A 21,041-nucleotide genomic window follows, 5' to 3' on the forward strand; every position below is an offset into this window, starting at 1 on the left:
TGCATTTGAGTACTATAAAGCATATGTAACCTTGTTCTAGTAGATAAAAACTCACTGCTTTTTTATTGACTACTTGTAATCCTGGACATTTCGATGTATTTTTAAAAATCCAAGTCTTCTTGTATGGTTGCTAGGGACGTTGTGTGAGCACTCCAAATCTCATGACCGAATTTTTTTTAAGAACCATAGGTGGGACCTTAGGATTTCTTGGATTCATATACGTTCCTTCATGGTCGCGAAGACGCAAAATATCATTTACCATTTTACAAAAAATCATGTTAAACGTCATTTTACATAATATTCTTATAATTACTAGAGATAAAATTTGTCACATGTTACTTTGATAAGAACCATTTAAACTTTTTGTGATTAATAGGAACCACTCCGGGCACTGTAAGATGACTAGACACCAAAAGAGTTCCTTGTATGATTATCAGGAAATTTAATAAAACTTTTATAGAAATTAAGCGCCTTATACGCCACACGTGGTTAGCAGGAGTCATACATATTTTTCAATGGCTACTAAAAATTTTTTTTGCGTTTTTTTATAAAAATAATTTAATTTTTTTTAAAAAATATATGGCAATCGATTGCGCTTTTTAAAACTGTTAGGAGTAATGAATCACCTCGTATTATTAAGAGGAACCATACAATCTTTGTACGATTACCAAGAATCAAGTGGAACTTTTCATGTCTACAAGAATCTTTATCTGCTTCTTTTTATATAATTAGATCACTAAAAATATGTTATGACTCTTTTTATGTTACTGAAACGAGGTTTCAGGTGGGTTAGCCAATGAGCTACAATCTTGTTCAGGCTTCGAGTCAAAAAAAGTCCACATTGGACACTACTAGTCAACGGAATTACTTTTGCTCGAATTGAATTCGAATTGCTCATCTGTCTAATTTTACAACTTTCACCAATATGTCCGAACAAGAACTTTTGGGTTGAGGTGCGTGAAACAAGCCAACTCTGATCAAATCGACTTGGTTTGAAAACATGGGGTAGAATTCCACCCAGGGAGAGAGCCTGGCATCAACTCAGCGGTCTGCAAAGTCTGAATACAATTATCAGGGTCTGATCTTCTTAGTCTGCGCAATCTGGAAAGTCCAGTCAGAGCCAGTGGTATTCTCGATACCGTAGGTAGTGCCCTGATTAGACCGTGCAGACTCTGGATAAGTCTCTGATCAGACAATCTAGACCGTAGTTGTGCAACCAGACTCTGCGAAGTGGGCGCGGTTTACATCCTCCGAGTGCATCCCAAGTCGGTGTGATCAGTGCTGGCTTTGGTCGCACACCTCAACTTGGTCTGGGTTGTTTAAGGAGAGTGCTTTGCATATTCTATGCGACCTACTAATGTACCCCCGAAGAGATGGTTTTTCAGAAAAATCTTTCCAACTTAGCATTAAAAACCACGCTAGGGCGTCAAAAATTAATTACAAGTTCGTCATATTTGTTAATGCTAGAGATTAACTTCTTACGTTTACTGTGTTTTACCGCCTTTTGTAAGTTGATTTGTTTCCAAAAGTTGTAACGAGAAAAGTCATGATGATGAAATGTTATAAAACCGGAAATGATACTCTTGCTTGAAATGTGTAACCTGAAACAAAACATGAGCAACCAAACTAATTGAAACTTAAAGCTAAGACTCAAGACAGATAACGACCTATCACCCTTCCCAATGCGGACCAGCGGAACCATGGCGTTATCATTTTGGCGCTCCTGGGAACTCAGTGAGCGAACCCAGGACCTCTTGCTTAAGTTATTTTGAGTGGTATGTGCTACATTGAGACATTGAGATGGACTGAGATGGACATCCATTGAGATGGACAAAAGAGATGGCAGAATGGAGATGACCACCTTCAAATACTGAGGGCTGTAAACCAGATAAGATATTTTTTTGCAATCTCAGTGATTTGATATAGTAGATTTCGTTGTCCTTCGGGTCCTAAGTTCCCCAACCACAAGGGATAAGGAGCTATCTGAGTTTTGTCATTTCAATTGTTTGAAATAAGCTAAATACCGAAAAACCTTATATTAGTCTTATTGTTCTGAGGTATTTGAGTCCTGTTATTAACTTTTCCTCAGTGAAATAAACAACCGCGCGAAGTAGCTTTTCTTGATTAATTTTTGAACAAAAGATTTCAAAAAAGAATTGTTTAGTAGCAACGGTTCGAAAAATAATAATTAAACAACCACGCGAAGCAGCTTTTCTTGGTTAGTTTTTGTTGAACATTCTCAAAATTGGTTAGTAGCAAGATACGGGTCCGGTGAAACACTTTACAAAGATTTCATAATCAAGCAAGACAACGAGGATGTCGCCAGCCCACTCAGGTCAACCTGAGTCATCAGCAGCTGCACTCAACCGCCTCCAGTGTTCTGCCGGCAGAACCAGCTTGCAGTAGACTCTCACTACTGCCCTCCAATCGCCAGCCAGCCCACTCAGGCCAACCTGAGCCATCAGCAGCTGCATCAAACAGTCTCCAGTGTTCTGCCAGCAGAACCAGCTTGCAGTAGATTCTCACTACTGCCCTCCAATCGCCAGCCAGCCCACTCAGGCCAACCTGAGCTATCAGCAGCTGCATCAAACAGCCTCCAGTGTTCTGCCAGCAGAACCAGCTTGTAGTAGACCCTCACTACTGCCCTCCAATCGCCAGCCAGCCCACTCAGGCCAACCTGAGCCATCAGCAGCTGCACCCAACAGCCTCCAGTGTTCTGCCAGCAGAACCAGCTTGCAGTAGACCCTCACTAATGCGCTCCAATCGCCAGCCAGCCCACTCAGGTCAACCTGAGCCATCAGCAGCAACACCCAACAGTCTCCAGTGTTCTGCCAGCAGAACTAGCTTGCAGTAGACCCTCACTACTGCCCTCCAATCGCCAGCCAGCCCACTCAGGCCAACCTGAGCCATCAGCAGCTGCACCCAACAGCATCCAGTGTTCTGCCAGCAGAACCAGCTTGCAGAAGACCCTCACTACTGCCCTTCAATCGCCAGCCACTCCACTCAGGCCAACCTGAGTCATCATCAGCTGCACCCAACAGCCTCCAGTGTCCTGCCAGCAGAACCAGCTTGCAGTGCATCTGTCCTCCAGGGACCCCACATGTGACCTACAGAAGTCACCCATTGTCCCCCACGGACCCCCCAATTGACCTACAAAAGTCACCCATTGTCCTCCCGGGACCCCCCAAGTGACCTGAAAAGTCAACCATTGTACCCAACGGACCCTCCAAGAGACCTACAAAAGTCACCAATTGTCCCCCAGGGACCCCCCAAGAGACCTACAAAAGTCACCCATTGTCCCCCAGCGACCCCCAAGTGACCTGCAAAAGTCACCCATTGTCCCCCCGGGACCCCCAAGTGACCTGAAAAGTCACCCATTATCCCCCACGGACCCCCAATTGACCTACAAAAGTCACTCACCCATTATCCTCCAGGGACCCCCCAAGTGACCTACAAAAATCACCCACTGTGTTCCAGGGACCCCCCAAGTGACCTACAGAAGTCACCCATTGTCCCCCGGGACCCCCAAGCGACCTACAAAAGTCACCCATTGTCCTCCCGGGACACCCCAAGTCACCTGAAAAGTCAATCATTGTCGCCAACGGACCCCCCAAGAGACCTACAAAAGTCACCCATTGTCCCCCAGCGACCCCCCAAGTGACCTGCAAAAGTCACCCATTGTCCCCCCGGGGACCCCCCAAGTGACCTGAAAAGTCACCCATTGTCCCCCACGGACCCCCCAATTGACCTACAAAGTCACCCATTGTCCTCCAGGGACCCCCCAAGTGACCTAAAAAAGTCACCCACTGCCCTCCAGAGACCCCCCAAGTGACCTACAGAAGTCAACCATTGTCCCCCACGGACCCACCAAGTGACCTACAAAAGTAGCCCATTGTGCCCCAGGGACCTCCCAAGTGACCTACAAATAGTCATCCCACCTGACCTCTAAAGGGTCAAACAGTCAACCAACTTGACCTCTAAGTGACCTCTAAAAGGTCAAATAGTCATCACACTTGACCTCTAAGTGACCTCTAAAAGGTCACTAGGTTACCCCACTTGACCTCTAAGTGACCTCTAAAAGGTCAAACAGTCACCCTTCTTGACCTCTAAGTAACCTCTAAAAGGTCAAAAGTCACCCCACTTGACCTTTAAGTGACCTCTAAAAGGTCAAACCACCAAACCTCTTGACCTCTAATAGGTCAAACCAGTTGACCTCTAATAGGTCAAATCTGTTGACCTCTAATAGGTCAAAACACTTGATCTCTAATAGGTCAAATTACTTGACCGCTAAAAGGTCAAACCTTCTTGACCTCTAACAGGTCAAACCACATGACCTCTAATAGGTCAAACCACTTGACCTCTCTGACCTCTAAAAGGTCAAAAAGTCACCTCACTTTACCCTTAAGTGACCTCTAAATGGACAAAAGATTACCACACTTCACCTCTAAGTGACCTCTGGAAGGTCAAAAATTCACTCGTTGTGCCCTTCAAGGGACCTATATTCACCCCACTGGACCTTTCAATTTACCTCTGAAGTTCAGAAAATTAGACCAATAAAGAAAATAGGAGGCCGAAAGCCATCAATAGTTGGAACAGTTAGATTGTTTCAACGAAAACTAAACATAGTCAAAGAGCTCAACCAGGAGCTGGAATATCAAATACACTCAGGTCTGGAACCCGGCGTTGTGTCAGTAGCACATGATGAATTCAAGAGAACGATGTCACAACTAGACGAACTTGTCGACCAGCTTACACAATCGGAAAATGTGGATGCTGAAGACTCTCTCAACGATGCAGCATGCTTGACAAAGCTAAAAATAGAAGTCGCACAAACAGTAAAGAAGCATGAACTTTCCTTCAGGAATACTTTGACACGCCCAAGCAGCGCCGCTTCATCATGCAGTAATCAAATACCGGTTCCCTCTGCACCTCAGTCTCCGGGAGTTGTTCAAAGTATGCGAGATACCCGACAGCAGCAACAAGTCAATAATTTGGCAGACCAGCAATCAACAACCAATCCGATTACCATACATAGGCAAGTGCAGTCCGCCAATAGAATTTTGCAAGAAAACCTCAATAGAGTCATCAGTTCTGATGTACAGCTTAGTCTCCAGCCATCAGCACCCGAACAAACAGACTCTGACAACGTAGCAAGCAATCAACATCAACCCCTTCAACTAGTAGAACCGTTTGTGAACCCAACAACTGTTTCACAGAGCTCTATTGACGCAACTTGTGCGTTCCCACAATTGTCTACAGCTTCAAATATTCAACTGCCAGTTTTTAGTGGAACACTCCCTCCGGCTAAAAATACTTTCCCTCCTGCCAGGCCCATTAATAACACCGGCCTCTTTGAAAATGTACCTGACCATAGAACACCTGTTCCAGTTTCTTTCGGCAATTGTTTCCCAACGCCAAGCCATTCCGGTCCATTTCAGGCATATTGCCCAAACAGTTGGTCAAACATGGCAAACGGTAGTTTTGAGCCCTCAAACGTAACCCCTCGTGGACCTGTTTACCCAAGCAGCCAAAAATTTGGTAATCAAAACTTCAACCCATATCGTCAACGGAATATCCATCGCTCAGTAAAGCTGCCGGACATCCGAATTCAGAAGTTTGAAGGAGACCCGCTCAAGTGGAACGAATGGAGCAGCATGTTTTCTTCGACCATCCACAACAACGAAGACATCACCGACACTGAAAGAATGAGCTATTTGCAAAGTTTAGTCATTGGACTGGCAAAAGATTGCATCTGCGGCTTTCTTTGCAACCCAAAGTTTTACTCTTCCGCCCTTCAAGAGCTCAACAGACGCTTTGGAAACCCGCAAAACGTTGTCGGTACCCTAACAAAAGAACTAGAAGCTTTCCAAAGACCGGCTATGAATGACCACGCCGCTTTGATAGCTTTCGCTTCGTTGTTAAGAAAGGTTGTTCAGACATTTGCCTCACATGGCTTCAGTGCCGACCTAAATGCCACGTACTTGCTCAGGATAGCTCGAGATAAGCTACCAAACCCAATCAAGTTGAAGTGGACCGAACATGTTGTTGACAACGACTGGACAAATCCAGGTCTCACAGAGCTTTCCGATTGGATGGATCGGCAATCCAGAGCCTTCGAACAATTACAAGACACATTTTCATCAAATACTAACAACCATTCAGGTCAACATAACCAATCACAGGGTTCATGTTCCTTCAACAATCGGAATCAAAAGAACCAAAATCGTTCAAATTGGACACAGAATTTTCCAGGAAGAAAAATTCATTCCGCAGCAATAAAAATTTTGAACATAATAATACAGCAAATAAGAACATCGGTAGTGCAAAGCTTCAGCAATGGACGGCTAACAGTAGCAACAACACAAACAGAAGCTCTTCTTTCTCTGGTTCAAAGCAGCCTATGAGAAATGCAACAGCAAATAGGAGCAGAACAAAATGCCCGCTTGACCAACAAGATCACTACATTGGCAAGTGTCCACAGTTTCTCAGTCTCGATGTCAGCAGACGCAATAGCGAAGAAAAGAAGAACTCTTTGTGCTTCAATTGCCTAAGCTCCAGTCACGCCTCCAAAAACTGCACGTCAAAAGTTCTCTGCCGACATTGCAATGGCAAACGTCATAGCCTTCTCCACACAGACAGACAAAAAGCACCCGAATCGACAAACGTGACAGCAATTGATCTGCCAATGTGTGAACCACTGGATCAACAAGACAAAAACAGTGACATCCCAACTCAGGTTTACAATCCTGGTTTCCCATCAAAAACGAGGAATCAACTACAGGTAATACCTGTCACCCTATTCGGAAATGATAATAAAAGACGTAACTGTTATGCCATTCTGGACAATGCTAGTACCATTTCATACGTCCTCAACACCACTGCCGACAAGGTACGGGCTCCAAAGACTTCAGAATTCGATCTGAATGTATCGCACGCATTTGACGAATCCGTCATGCACGCAAACCTTGTTCGGTTGGACATTGGAAAGTTCAATAGCGATCAACCGCTCTTCCGTTTAAACTACGTTCATGCCGTGAGTAATTGGACTTTCAACAATGCGCCTGTGAACGATTTGAACGGAGCGTGTTCGTTCTACCCTCACCTTCAACACATACATTTTCCTAAACTTAGTGACAACAAGATACAGATACTTTTAGGTGTTGACGCTACCCAATACATTTTGGAACGCGAGTTCCTTCAAGGACCCTCGGGAAGCCCCTTTGCTTTACGCAATCTTCTCGGTTGGACAATTACTGGCCCAATTAAACGAAAAAATAATCCAATCCAACAGGAAACAAACTTCCTATCCCATAGTTATAGAGCCTTTGACCACGCGCTCACAAATTTTACTGTTGATATTGAAAGACATCTCAGTGAATGTGCGACCAGTTTCTTGAAAACAGAGAATACAGGAACCGAGTTTGAAGAAACTGCAGATACTTCAACAGACAGTAAAAGAGCAGTTCAAATATTACAAGATACAATCCATCATATCGGAGACAGATATGAAATTGGTTTACTTTGGAAAGAAGACAGTAAATTAGAAAACAACTATCCGGTTGCCAAAGCACAACTTGACAGCCTTCAGCGCCGACTCAACAAAGACATTGAGATGAAACAGTTGTTTGAGAAATCTTTGGAAACAGATTTAGAGAAGGGTTATGTCAAACCAGTAACTTTCTTAAATCCAGCACCAGAGAAGATTTGGTACCTTCCCCATTACCCCGTCACCAACCCCAACAAACCTGGGAAAGTCAGGCGTGTTGCAAACGCCGCATCTGTTTTTAAGAAGCAGTCGCTAAACAAAAACCTTCTGTCAGGCCCCGACCTTCTCAACAACCTGGTCGGCTTACTACTTCGCTTTCGCCAGGATTATATTGCAGTAATAGCAGACATAGAGGCCATGTTCATGCAAATTTGCATACGAACAGGAGATCAGTCTTGTCTCCGTTTTCTTTGGCCGTCAAAGAACTCCGTACAGCAGTTCCAGTTTACGGGACTCATCTCTGGAGCCAGATGTTCACCAACTACAGCAATATTTGTCCTCCAACAAACAGCAAAATACTTCGGAAACACCGCTACAAAAGATCTAATGTTCAACAGTTTCTACATGGATGACTTTGTACATTCGTTCGTCAATGAACAGAAAGCTGAAACTGCAGTTCAAAACTTGCGACAAACACTCTCTAAAGGAGGTTTCAGTCTGACTAAGTTTGTCTCAAACTCTGTTCAATGTCTTAACAAGATGCCCAAAGAACATTGTGACAAAGAAAAAGACAAACATCGTGTCATAGGTGTAATGTGGAATACAGTTAATGATACTTTCTTCCACCAGAAGCGTGCCAAAGTTCAGGAAGACAAAGCGGACTACACACTCAGAAAGCTCCTTTCCTTAATTGCCTGCTTGTTCGATCCATTAGGAATCATTGCCCCATTATTGATTACACTCAAAATCATCTTGCAGAATTTTTGGAAAGAAGGACTTGCATGGGATGATCTCCTGTCAGACGAGAAACAGAAAGCAATGAAAACTTGGATAGAGCAATATCTAAGTGTGCCAGAAATATCAATGCCACGATGTTCTGTTTCTCCGATCGAGCCGTCTCCGATAAACCAGTTACACTGTTTCTGTGATGCCTCACAGCTGGCTTATGGAGCAGTCATATACATCAGATCTGAATCAGCTAACACCATTTCAACTGGGTTTGTCAGAGCTAGAGCTAAAGTTGCGCCACTAAAGCAAATCAGTATCCCAAAACTTGAGTTGCAAGCAGCCGTGCTAGGATGCAGACTAATGCAATTTGTTTCCAAGAAGCTAACAATACCAGTTATATCAAGACAGTTTTGGAGCGACAGTGAAGCTGTCCTTGCCTGGATCAAAAGCAAGGACAAATTGAAAACTTTTATTGCAAACAGAGTACAAGAGATCCGCAACAACACAGCCGTCTCCAAGTGGCAGCATATCAGCGGAAAACTCAACCCCGCAGACCATGTCTCCCGAGGAATACCAGCCTGTGATATCAATGTGTTCTGGTTAACACCTCCAGCTTTCTTAAGTGATCTCGAAAGCCATTGGACGAACTCCTTGGTTAACAAGGAGGAGACAAACGTCACAATGGAAACATCGAACGATGAATGTATTATCGACGTCAGCAGATTCTCAAAGTGGACGATGTCAATGCGCTCTATGGCTGTTGTCATTGGGTTCATAAAGAATCTCAGATCGAAACAAAGAGGCAAACTAGAACTCGACGACATTAACGAAGCCCGAATTTATCTCTTCAGAAAATCGCTAGAGAAGTCGTTCAAAGACGCCATCAATAACATGAAACAACACAGGCCTTTGTCAAAGAATGATCGTCTGCTCTGTTTGTCCCCTTTCTTTGAAAGTGGACTTCTTCGCGTGAGTGGCAGAACAAAACGAAGCTCGCTACCTTTTGACGCCAAGCACCCCATCATCCTGTACTCTAAAAAGCACAGCACTCAACTCTACATACAGAAATGCCACGAAATTTGTATGCACATTGGAGTTGAATACACCCGCAACTACATACAACAGAAATGCCACATTCTCGGAATCAGAGCTTTCCTGAGACGCCGCTTCCGAGCACAGGGACTACAGCCACCGATGGCAGACCTGCCAGACATTCGTTTCCAGGAAACTCAGTCACCAGTCATCTTCACCAATGTCGGCGTAGACTACCTTGGACCGTTTGCCGCCGTTCATCGAGATTCAGAATTGAAGACCTACATCTGCTTATTCACTTGCTTGCTTACAAGAGCAATTCACCTAGAAGTTGCAGAGGATCTCAGCACAGACAAGTGTTTGACAGCTATCCGACGCTTCATCGCTCGACGCGGCCAACCGCGCTTGTTCCTGTCAGACAACGGATCCAATTTCCTGGGAGCAAGAAAGCAGATCAGAAGAAGACCACTGATGTTGGACCACGACTACATAAAAGATCAGCTACTGAACAAGTCTGTCGAATGGAAACTCAACCCTCCTTCTGCTCCCCACTTTGGTGGGGTGTGGGAGAGACTCGTTCAATGTGTCAAACGAGCTTTTCTCTTGAACCTTGGTTCCTCGAAACTCACCCCATATGTCTTTACCACAATCGTCAGCGAAGCCGAGTGTCTTGTCAACTCGCGTCCACTCACCCACGTGAGAAGCAACCACGAAGACGACAACCCACTTACACCAAACCACTTCTTGCTTGGAAGGCGCTTCTGCAATGTTCCTGGAGCCGTTTTCAACGAGACACTTACCTTGAAGAGTTCGGCATGGACACAGGTGAAGCAGAGACTTCAGCAGATTTGTAAGAGGCTGCTAACCGTGTTTGTTCCTTCGCTGAACAAACGACAGAAGTGAACATCTCGTGAAGCAGCTTCGGAAGTGGATGATGTTGTATAGCTTCTTGAGGAGTTTACATCAAGAGGAATCTGGCCACTGGGACGAGTCACACGGACTATCACCGGCCCCGACAACATAGCTAGGTCATGCGAGGTTAAGACGGCTTTAGGCAAATTAACTAGACCGGCAGTTAAACTTATGCATGTCTACCCCAAACCCACAACCAGGTTAGGGTTAGGTTTTGTGGGCCCGGAGGATGTTAATGCTAGAGATTAACTTCTTACGGTTATTGTATTTTATCGCCTTTTGTAAGTTGATTTGTTTCCAAAAGTTGTAACGAGAAAAGTCATGATGATGAAATTTGGTAAAACCGGAAATGATACTCTTGCTTGAATTGTGTAACCTGAAACAAAACATGAGCAACCAAACTAATTGAAACTTAAAGCTAAGACTCAAGACCTATAACGACCTATCACCCTTCCCAATGCGGACCAGCGGAACCATGGCGTTATCAATATTAACAAAAGCGGTAAAAAGTTAATTAAATAGTTATTCATTATTTACAATAAAGAAAAGTTTAGTCAAACAAACGCCCTCTTCTTCATCCCATGACAAAATTTAAGGACGTTCTTGAAACATGTGTTTAAAATAATCAAACTCATTTTCACAAGAGTTGCATATTGGGCGTGTTGCAATGTTTTCAACCATTCATTTGGTTTTTCCAAGCAAAAGTTCAAGAACAGCAAATAGAGAATGCTTTAGCAAGAGGTGTTAAAAGGTTGAATTTCCAAATGTATCCAGCGAATGTCATCAACTCATCTGAAAAATGGTGATTCAATGAGTAATAAAAACGTAAACTCTTCCCTAAATTACTTAAATAATTTCTGAGTGGTTAGTTTAAACTTGATTGCATCAGTTTAAAATTTTGCTTGCATCAGATTGGTGATGTCAATAGCCTTGATTAAATATTCTATACTAGAGCAGTCCTTCATAATTGAAGGCCTAACCATCCCTAATATTTTAGCAAATGGAGGAAAATTTAGAAGAGTTTTGATTTGTTAATCGATGTTACATAAATTATATACTTAACTGTTTTGGCAAGACCTATCAGTTTACCAGCCAGATTGCGTTTTCAGATTATGAAAACCAATACTGCCCTTCTAAGTTGAAAAATAAAAACGATTTTTTTCAGGTAATTCCGTTGTCTATTCCACAACGAATTGATCAACATCATTTCTGTTTTCTCTATGAAAATCGTTTTCAGTTCAACAAGTCTAAACTGTTGGATCAGCTTGCTTCACACAAATGTTGAATTATCAAGACTTCTTGCAAGCAACATTACCAACTTTAGGCTATAATTTGAGATTTCAGAAGCGATTTTCCTTGAACTTTCTTTGATTGACCATTTTTTCCTTTAATTTAGTTACTACTCCTATTTTTTTAACTCTTCCACCTTTGTTATTTACCCATGTCATAAGAACTTTGGTTTCTTTTTTAAATTGAGCCGAAGTCCAGATGCGCATTTGAAACTTTAAACCTCATCAAAAACTTGTTTTATGCAGGGTCGTTAAGAAATCTCTATGATATTGTCAGCATACCCAATAGAATTTAGGTTTTGATCTGTTTCGATCATTGTGTTTCTACGTAAAGTTTGGCAAAGTGGTTCTATACCTAAAAAGTAGAGGAGTATAGAAACTGGCTACCTTGTTTAATATCGTCCTCAATTTGAATGAAATGTGAAAGACAGTTGTTTACTACATTACATGTTTTGGTTTCTCTGTAGAAGCTTTCATTTGTTGTAGTCAGTATGCCTGGGCAGCCTATCTTGCGCTATAATTTCAGAAAATATTTTCTGTAGCAAGTCATTAAAATGATTTGAGTCATCTATAGAGAGATATAATTTTATTCAGTTTGATTTGCCTAATTATTCTTCAGTCAATCGAGCTATTATGATAGCTGCATTGATCTTGCAGTTTGGCAGATAAACAAATTGATGTTTTTCATGGGAGAATTTTGGAGCTTTTGAGTCTAGACGGTAGAACCTGTGATAAAATTTTGAGAATGTTATTAAGGAAAAATATTGGTCTGAAGTTATCTACACTAAGCACCAATTTCAGTTTGGGCAACAACTTAATGAAATGGACGCAAAATGAACTCGGCACTCTCTCAACTGCACCAAAGAAAAAATGTATTCAGCTCTGCAGCAAAATTTTGTTTATTCTGTTTTATCAGTCAGATGTGAATCCGTCAGATCCAGGCGCACTATGGCTATCAGTTTTTCTAATGGCTGGTCTGTCCTCATGTTCAGTTAAATCCTCTCATTTGAGTTGTTCTTTCACTTTTCGATCAACTTGCTGTTCGTTTGAGAAAAGTGTTCAAAAATTCTGTCCTGCATCTTTTTTTGACCAGGTGTATAAAGTGTCTCGCCTATAAATGAGTATTTTAACATGGGAATCAGCTTAAATTTTTGTCAATATCCATTGATAATGTCTAGTTCTGGAGATAATTTTATTCATATTAAAAATTTTATTCATATTGTCGGTTCAAAACTTTCTTGTGAACTGTTCTGATTTTTGAGTCTCGGCAGTTCAGATTTTAGTAAACAAAATTCTGATAGATTGAAAAGATGTTTTCAAGCATTCAGTCGGGGCTGTTTGGGTGCCATCATTTTCCATGTTTTCTGTCACAGATCCCCTTTTCCTTTTTTCATATGACAAGATACCTTAGACAATTTCTTAGCGCAGCATTGCGGGTTTCATTTCTATTTGTCAGCTCACTTTCGTTAAAATTTTTAAAGTTTTTTTCAATTGCAGTAAAATTTTCAAAAGAGTTATTCGGATTGTCTATATTCTGGTATCTTATTTGTGTGTGCTTCTGTTTGTAACATGAATATTGGTTTTCGATTTTTGTGTCTAACTGCTGAATGTAATAATCACTGAAAGATGTTCTAATGGTCGTCGTGAAGCTTTCAACTAAGCTGCATTTGCTGCTCTGGTTGTTTTTGTGTGTTTTAATTCTTTTATTGCGTCGTCTAGCAACAACAAATGGTCCCATAGATTAAAAGGCATCGCTAATTTTTTCACACATCTGTTCCGTGCCCTAATTAGCATCAGCAGGGTCAAAAGCGTTGAAGTTTCCCCTATCAGTATTACAAATTGATTGGCAGAATCTTCACCATTTTGAGAAAGAGAGGTAGCAGACATTTTACTTAGAAATTAGGAGTTCAGTGCATGGTCTTTCAAGCGACTACGGGAGAGGAATATTTTGAACGGTTAGAAATTTCGTTCTGTGCACAGGTGTTATTGCTTCACAGGTCTTCATATTGCAAAGCGGACAATAAACCTCGCGCAGGCCATCATGCAGCTTAGTGCAAAGTAAGGAAAATGAGTCAAAAACACAACCAAGCCAAGAACTGAATCAGTGCGGAAATAATGATAAAAGAAACACGCCATGGCGAGAACCGAACCGACAAGAGACCATTAGTGAGCAGAATTTGTCAAGGCGGGAATTGATCTCGCGCGATTAGAAATTACCCCCAAACAGCCTAATAATTGAAAAAACCTAAGCATACAGTGCGCCTGAACCAGTATTTTGGAATCAAGCACCAATCCGTAAACGTGCCGCAAAATTAATATATCACTAATTGCTCACTAAAAGCTCCAACTAAATAAGAGGCTCTCCTGAAACCAAATAAACTATGTGACAGTATCAAAAAAATAGGCAAACAGAAACATGAAAGCCAATAAAGCACCTTATATAACGCTTCTTTTTCTGCTTATGTCTGTAAAAATGGCTGTCTGTGATTTTTTTAGTTTTTGGGGCCTAGTTTCCCATTTAAAACTGTTGGAGCTTCTTTCCCATATTCAAGGAGCGAAACAAAGAAACAAATTGCGGAATCCTTCCGCCAGCAACATAGATAGGCTAAGCTCAAATCATCAGGCAGATTTAACATGTTACAAAATGCAGTTCACTATTGAATCATCCGTGAAAAAAATGGGTGGGCTCCTAATCCTTGTACCAGGTCACTGGAGAGTTGAGATCTTAGGGAAAACGTTTTTTTTGTTCTAATACAAAAAAAATGGAAGAATTTTACTGAACTCTTCTTTTCCGAGTACATATACCACGCTAAGGCTACGATTTGTTTAAACTTGTGGATCTGAAAAAGTTTATTGGTTAGGAAATAACCTTTATAGTTTCTTTCCCAATATAGCTAGCTCTCCCCTCGAGAAATGAATGGTAGGAATGCTGTAATTGGGGGGGGCTAGAACGGGTACTTACATGCCCACTAAGCTGGGGGCTATAATGGTGGAGAAATGGCATTCTATCAGTTCAGCTAGGGCAAATTCATCGGTAGAGCAAGATCTTTTCATGAGTCGAGCAGGGAACATTTTATGAGTCCGCTTGTTTACACGTTGGGGATGGTTTTTCTGCTTCCTTACATACATAAGCAGCAGCGGAGCAAGACTACAGAGCTTTGCACCAGTGCAGTCCAACATACAAATTTATGCAGCACAATATGAGTTTTTATGCCCTATTAACCTATGAGCGCGACCATTCCTCTCATGAAGTTTGGGCTGTCATCCGAAAATTGTGTGTCAGTTATCGCAGCCATGACCCGATGCACGTAAAGTGCGGACCCGGACCAGGGCCAGCCAGTTTTAAAAAGTTTCTGAAACGCTATGGCATTACCTAATTAACTTTTTTGCAATTACAGTCACATCTACATGACTGGAATAATATCTTTATTTTCGTGTTGGTTAATAATTATTTGCTTAAAAATAACTCAAAAATAAAATTGTAGAAAAATTTCCAATGATTTACCTATTATATACCATAATGGACGTTTATTTCAAGTGATTATAGCAAACGACAATTTTATTTTCTCGGCTCTAAAAATATCTCGAGTAACTGAGCACATATTTTTTGTACGAAATGTCCAAAAATTGAAATGTAGAGTTGCAAAGTGAAATCAAAAATTAAAAAAAAATCACTAAAAAAATCACAGTTGTGATCGTTTTCATGAGTAACGCAAAAAAAAGAGATTGATTTAAAAAGGAAAAGTTCAACTACGTTCTCTGTGTGAGGATCAGCTCTCGTTCAACCATAGTTTTAGGTCAACCGTATCATGTCAATCTTGACTACATTGCTTTAGCAGTTATGCGGAGAAAGTTTTTTGCGCATATAGTGATCATGGTCATTAAAACGAGCAACAGTGGTCGGAAAAACAAGGCTGTCTGAAATGTGGGGAACAAAAATGCACGTTGTTATGTTGAGTTATGGTTGTATATTTTTTAATGCGATTAGATTACTCTTCAATGCGAAGCATATACCACAATCAATCTTATTTACTATAATTAGAAAAATCTTGACAATTTCTCATAAAACTGAGCTTGAAATTGTGCGTTTTTAACACTAAACATTGCTAAAAAATCATACGCACAGGTGAAAAAATTAGAGCAAATTAATATTTTTAGAATACAACATAAGGAACTCTGCAACATAATTACACTTTACAAACACAGGCGGATTTTTTCTGTTTTGAAAAAATCCCCCCCCCCCCAGTCCTATATAACCAGTCTATTTGCACCCCCAAATATGTACTTTTTCGTTGTTAGAGATCCTTCAGTTTAGGTACAATAAATAGCCGCCAACGGTACGAGATTGGATGGATTTTTGTTACCGAATGTCAAACAAATTTATGTCATAAAATCCAGTTTTAAAAAGTTTCTGAAACGCTATGGCATTACCTAATTAACTTTTTTGCAATTACAGTCACATCTACATGACTGGAATAATATCTTTATTTTCGTGTTGGTTAATAATTATTTGCTTAAAAATAACTCACAAATAAAATTGTAGAAAAATTTCCAATGATTTACCTATTATATACCATAATGGACGTTTATTTCAAGTGATTATAGCAAACGACAATTTTATTTTCTCGGCTCTAAAAATATCTCGAGTAACTGAGCACATATTTTTTGTACGAAATGTCCAAAAATTGAAATGTAGAGTTGCAAAGTGAAATCAAAAATTAAAAAAAAATCACTAAAAAAATCACAGTTGTGATCGTTTTCATGAGTAACGCAAAAAAAGAGATTGATTTAAAAAGGAAAAGTTCAACTACGTTCTCTGTGTGAGGATCAGCTCTCGTTCAACCATAGTTTTAGGTCAACCGTATCATGTCAATCTTGACTACATTGCTTTAGCAGTTATGCGGAGAAAGTTTTTTGCGCATATAGTGATCATGGTCATTAAAACGAGCAACAGTGGTCGGAAAAACAAGGCTGTCTGAAATGTGGGGAACAAAAATGCACGTTGTTATGTTGAGTTATGGTTGTATATTTTTTAATGCGATTAGATTACTCTTCAATGCGAAGCATATACCACAATCAATCTTATTTACTATAATTAGAAAAATCTTGACAATTTCTCATAAAACTGAGCTTGAAATTGTGCGTTTTTAACACTAAACATTGCTAAAAAATCATACGCACAGGTGAAAAAATTAGAGCAAATTAATATTTTTAGAATACAACATAAGGAACTCTGCAACATAATTACACTTTACAAACACAGGCGGATTTTTTCTGTTTTTGCCCCCCCCCCCAGTCCTATATAACCAGTCTATTTGCACCCCCAAATATGTACTTTTTCGTTGTTAGAGATCCTTCAGTTTAGGTACAATAAATAGCCGCCAACGGTACGAGATTGGATGGATTTTTGTTACCGAATGTCAAACAAATTTATGTCATAAAATCAATTCTATGGAAGACAAGCGCAAAAATAGTAAAAATACGCATTATTATGTGTCCGCTTACATTATAAGCAAATTTGAATTACTGTAAACGTGTTCATTTCAAAAGCTCGCTGCATAATTAAATTGCAAATGTCGGTTGTGCATAATTGTATATGTAATTGTATAAAATGCAAACAATATGCTATAACATGTGTTAGTGGGGGGTGCGAATGGACGTGGGGGGGGCAAAACCAGAAAAGATCCACACAGGCTCTTCTTTGTTTCTTCAACAAACAATGTGTAAAATTTTGTACTTCGACCCAGTACACTTTGAACCTCTTTAATACAGTTTTATAAGTTTTTGAAATGTTAAATTTGATGTAGAGTGTCGTTTAGCAGATAAACGCAAAAATTGCCAAAATAAAAACAACTCGATTAAACTGCAATCCAAACGTAATGCAAAAATTAAGTAAATTTTCAGATATATTAAATTTCTAATCGTCACAATCAAGACAGTGCTCAGTGTTTAAATTTTCTATTCATTTTTATTCATTTTTTCCATCGCTCCAAAGAAACAAGAAACGGTTCAAAAGAATCTAGTGATTTCAAACCCCAGCCGACTGCTGTCTATGGTCATGGTTTTCATCCGCTGTGGATTTTAACCGGCCGGTTACCTGGGCGATGCCACCAAGAGAGCCCACTGGCCCACCTGGGGCAAATTATAATACGTGCATCTCCAAAGCCTGCGATTTACTTGACTGGTTCAAAATTTGGCTCGCTTGCATATCGGCTTGATTGATCGCCGTCCTTATAGTTGGCTAAGGAAACCATTATTGTTTTTGTTTTACCATTAATGATAAAGAAACAAACATTTGTTGGTTCTCCGCGTGCTAACGACAAAAATTTGCTCCAGAAAGAAGAAGAAAGAGAAGAAAGAGAAGAAAACAGAAGAATTTTACAATTACATCAACTTAGAAGGTTATGTTAAAGTTTTGCCATAGAGTAATTTTTCTCCTCAGATCCAACAAAACTTTCGACTTATTTGTTTGAAAAAGCCTTGCAGGTTGAGATCGGTGTTTACTTGATCTGAATTTCACATATTGTGTTCATTTTTAATGAAAATAGCAATTTGGCACGCCTCACGGCTTGACAAAAAAAATTATTTAAGATTTACCATCATGCGTAGTTTGATATTACAGCTATTTTTGATTTAAATCATTTTTTTCCAAATATTATTTACAGTTCCATTAATTGCGACCCAGGCTGAGGTCCCAGACGGAAGCAAGTATGTCCAGACCGAAGATGAACGCACGAGGGGGGGCGACGTGCGTTCAAAATTACAAAGCCTGGAAACATCAAAAAACGCACGAAAGTCTGAACATGAACGCAGGAAAGTCTGACGAACGAACGAATGTCTGGACATGAACGCGCGAAAGTCTGAACATGAACGCACGAAAGTCTGTCAAACGCACGAAAGTCTGGACATGAACGCACGAAAGTCTGAACATGAACGCACGAAAGTCTGGACATGAACGCACAAAAGTCTGTCGAACGCACGAAAGTCTGGACATGAACGCACGAAAGTCTGAACATGAACGCACGAAAGTCTGGACATGAACGCACGAAAGTCTGGACATGAACGCACGAAAGTATGAACATGAACGCACGAAAGTCTGGACATGAACGCACGAAAGTCTGGACATGAACGCACGAAAGTCTGAACATGAACGCACAAAAGTCTGTCGAACGCACGAAAGTCTGGACATGAACGCACGAAAGTCTGAACATGAACGCACAAAAGTCTGGACATGAACGCACGAAAGTCTGGACATGAACGCACGAAAGTCTGAACATGAACGCACGAAAGTCTGGCGAACGAACGAAAGTCTGGACATGAACGCACGAAAGTCTGTCGAACGAACGAAAGTCTGGACATGAACGCACGAAAGTCTGGACATGAACGCACGAAAGTCTGGACATGAACGCATGAAAGTCTGAACATGGACGCAAGAAAGTCTGGACATGAACGCACGAAAGTCTGGGCATGAACGCGTGAAAGTCTGAACATGAACGCACAAAAGTCTGGACATGAACGCACGAAAGTCTGGACATGAACGCACGAAAGTCTGAACATGAACGCACGAAAGTCTGGCGAACGAACGAAAGTCTGGACATGAACGCACGAAAGTCTGTCGAACGAACGAAAGTCTGGACATGAACGCACGAAAGTCTGGACATGAACGCACGAAAGTCTGGACATGAACGCATGAAAGTCTGAACATGGACGCAAGAAAGTCTGGACATGAACGCACGAAAGTCTGGGCATGAACGCGTGAAAGTCTGAACATGAACGCACAAAAGTCTGGACATGAACGCACGAAAGTCTGGGCATGAACGCACGAAAGTCTGAACATGAACGCACGAAAGTCTGTCGAACGCGCGAAAGTCTGGACATGAACGCACGAAAGTCTGCACATGAACGCACGAAAGTCTGGACATGAACGCACGAAAGTCTGGACATGAACGCACGAAAGTCTGGACATGAACGCACGAAAGTCTAAACGTGAACGCACGAAAGTCTGGACATGAACGCACGAATGTCCGGACATGAACGCACGAAAGTATGAACATGAACGCACGAAAGTCTGGACATGAACGCACGAAAGTCTGGACATGAACGCACGAAAGTCTGAACATGAACGCACAAAAGTCTGTCGAACGCACAAAAGTCTGGACATGAACGCACGAAAGTCTGAACATGAACGCACGAAAGTCTGGACATGAACGCACGAAAGTCTGAACATGAACGCACGAAAGTCTGGTGAACGCACGAGAGTCTGATCATGAACGCACAAAAATTCGTGCGTTCATGTCCAGACTAAAAAACTAATATTTTATGCTTGTAGATGCCCATTGAAGATGAAGTCGCCAGGGTTCCATAAGTCCACAAATCCACATATAAATTCTTTTTTTACGTGAGGTACGCACGAAAGTTTGGTGAACGCACGAAAGTCTGGACATGAACGCACGAAAGTCTGGTGAACGCACGAAAGTCTGGACATGAACGCGCGAAAGTCTGGTGAACGCACGAAAGTCTGGACATGAACGCTCGAAAGTCTGGTGAACGCACGAAAGTCTGGACATAGGCAACTTCCATCTGGGACGGTCTGGACATAGGTATTTTCCGTCTGGGACGGTTTGGACATACTTGCTTCCGTCTGGCACCTCAGCCTGGGGATGCTTCTCAAAAACTGTTTTAAAATGCCAAAGGTTGAACTGATGTTTCTTACCCGAATGCGTTCATCATTTCATTCAGAGCCGTCCTCGTTTGGCAGAAATTGTACTGATAGAGCATTGTGTTGACAAAGTTTCTCATTGACCCAATGACGCCCGGAAACAAGAAATCAGCGGCCACTTGAAGAATGACAAGGTAGAAATCTACGCTTCGCAATTGTTCATTTATTATTAGGATAACCAAACAGTAGAAATTAACACTCAGCGATAGCAGAGAGGCAAATAACTGAAATCAGAGAAAAATATCGTCATTTGTATATAACGCACTATATATATATATATATATATATATATATATATATATATATATACACACAAATATATATATATATATATATATATATATATATATATATATATATATATATATACATATATAGTGGGAAAAAGGGGCTATCCAACGAAAAAAACTCAACCCTAACGGGTATTCTTTTTTGCGTGGACAAATGCCCCCTTTTTCCCACTACTACATATAACCTTTGTTTTATCCACTATAATTCCCTTTATATTCCCTCAAAATCTATCATTTCCTGTCTCTATTGGTGTAGTGGTTAAGTCATCGAGTCTAGTTAAGTTGCTTCAGCAAACGGAAGGTTTGGGGTTCCTTCCTCACTGACTCCAGTTAACGTCCCCCGATTTTGATGAATTACTATGAAA

General features: G+C 41.0%; 1 protein-coding gene across 1 annotated transcript; it reads left to right on the forward strand.

Moving 5' to 3' along the window:
• Positions 1 to 4,718: 4,718 nt before the first annotated feature.
• LOC142356371 (uncharacterized) lies at positions 4,719 to 10,369 on the forward strand. Its single transcript, XM_075408298.1, has 2 exons — positions 4,719 to 6,162; positions 6,303 to 10,369. Exons 1-2 carry the CDS (start codon positions 4,719 to 4,721, stop codon positions 10,367 to 10,369), a joined length of 5,511 nt encoding a protein of 1,836 aa, XP_075264413.1.
• Positions 10,370 to 21,041: the final 10,672 nt, after the last annotated feature.

The sequence above is a fragment of the Convolutriloba macropyga genome, unplaced genomic scaffold (assembly GCF_964194025.1).
Source record: "Convolutriloba macropyga unplaced genomic scaffold, txConMacr16.3 SCAFFOLD_2352, whole genome shotgun sequence".
Taxonomy (NCBI): Eukaryota; Metazoa; Xenacoelomorpha; order Acoela; family Convolutidae; genus Convolutriloba; species Convolutriloba macropyga.

Bases quoted from the DNA above. Each gene is read 5' to 3' on its own strand.
- LOC142356371 (XM_075408298.1), top strand. From the start codon at position 4,719: ATGTCACAACTAGACGAACTTGTCGACCAGCTTACACAATCGGAAAAT. The intron at 6,163-6,302 runs GTCAACATAACC...ATAATAATACAG, and splicing joins AAATACTAACAACCATTCAG to CAAATAAGAACATCGGTAGT.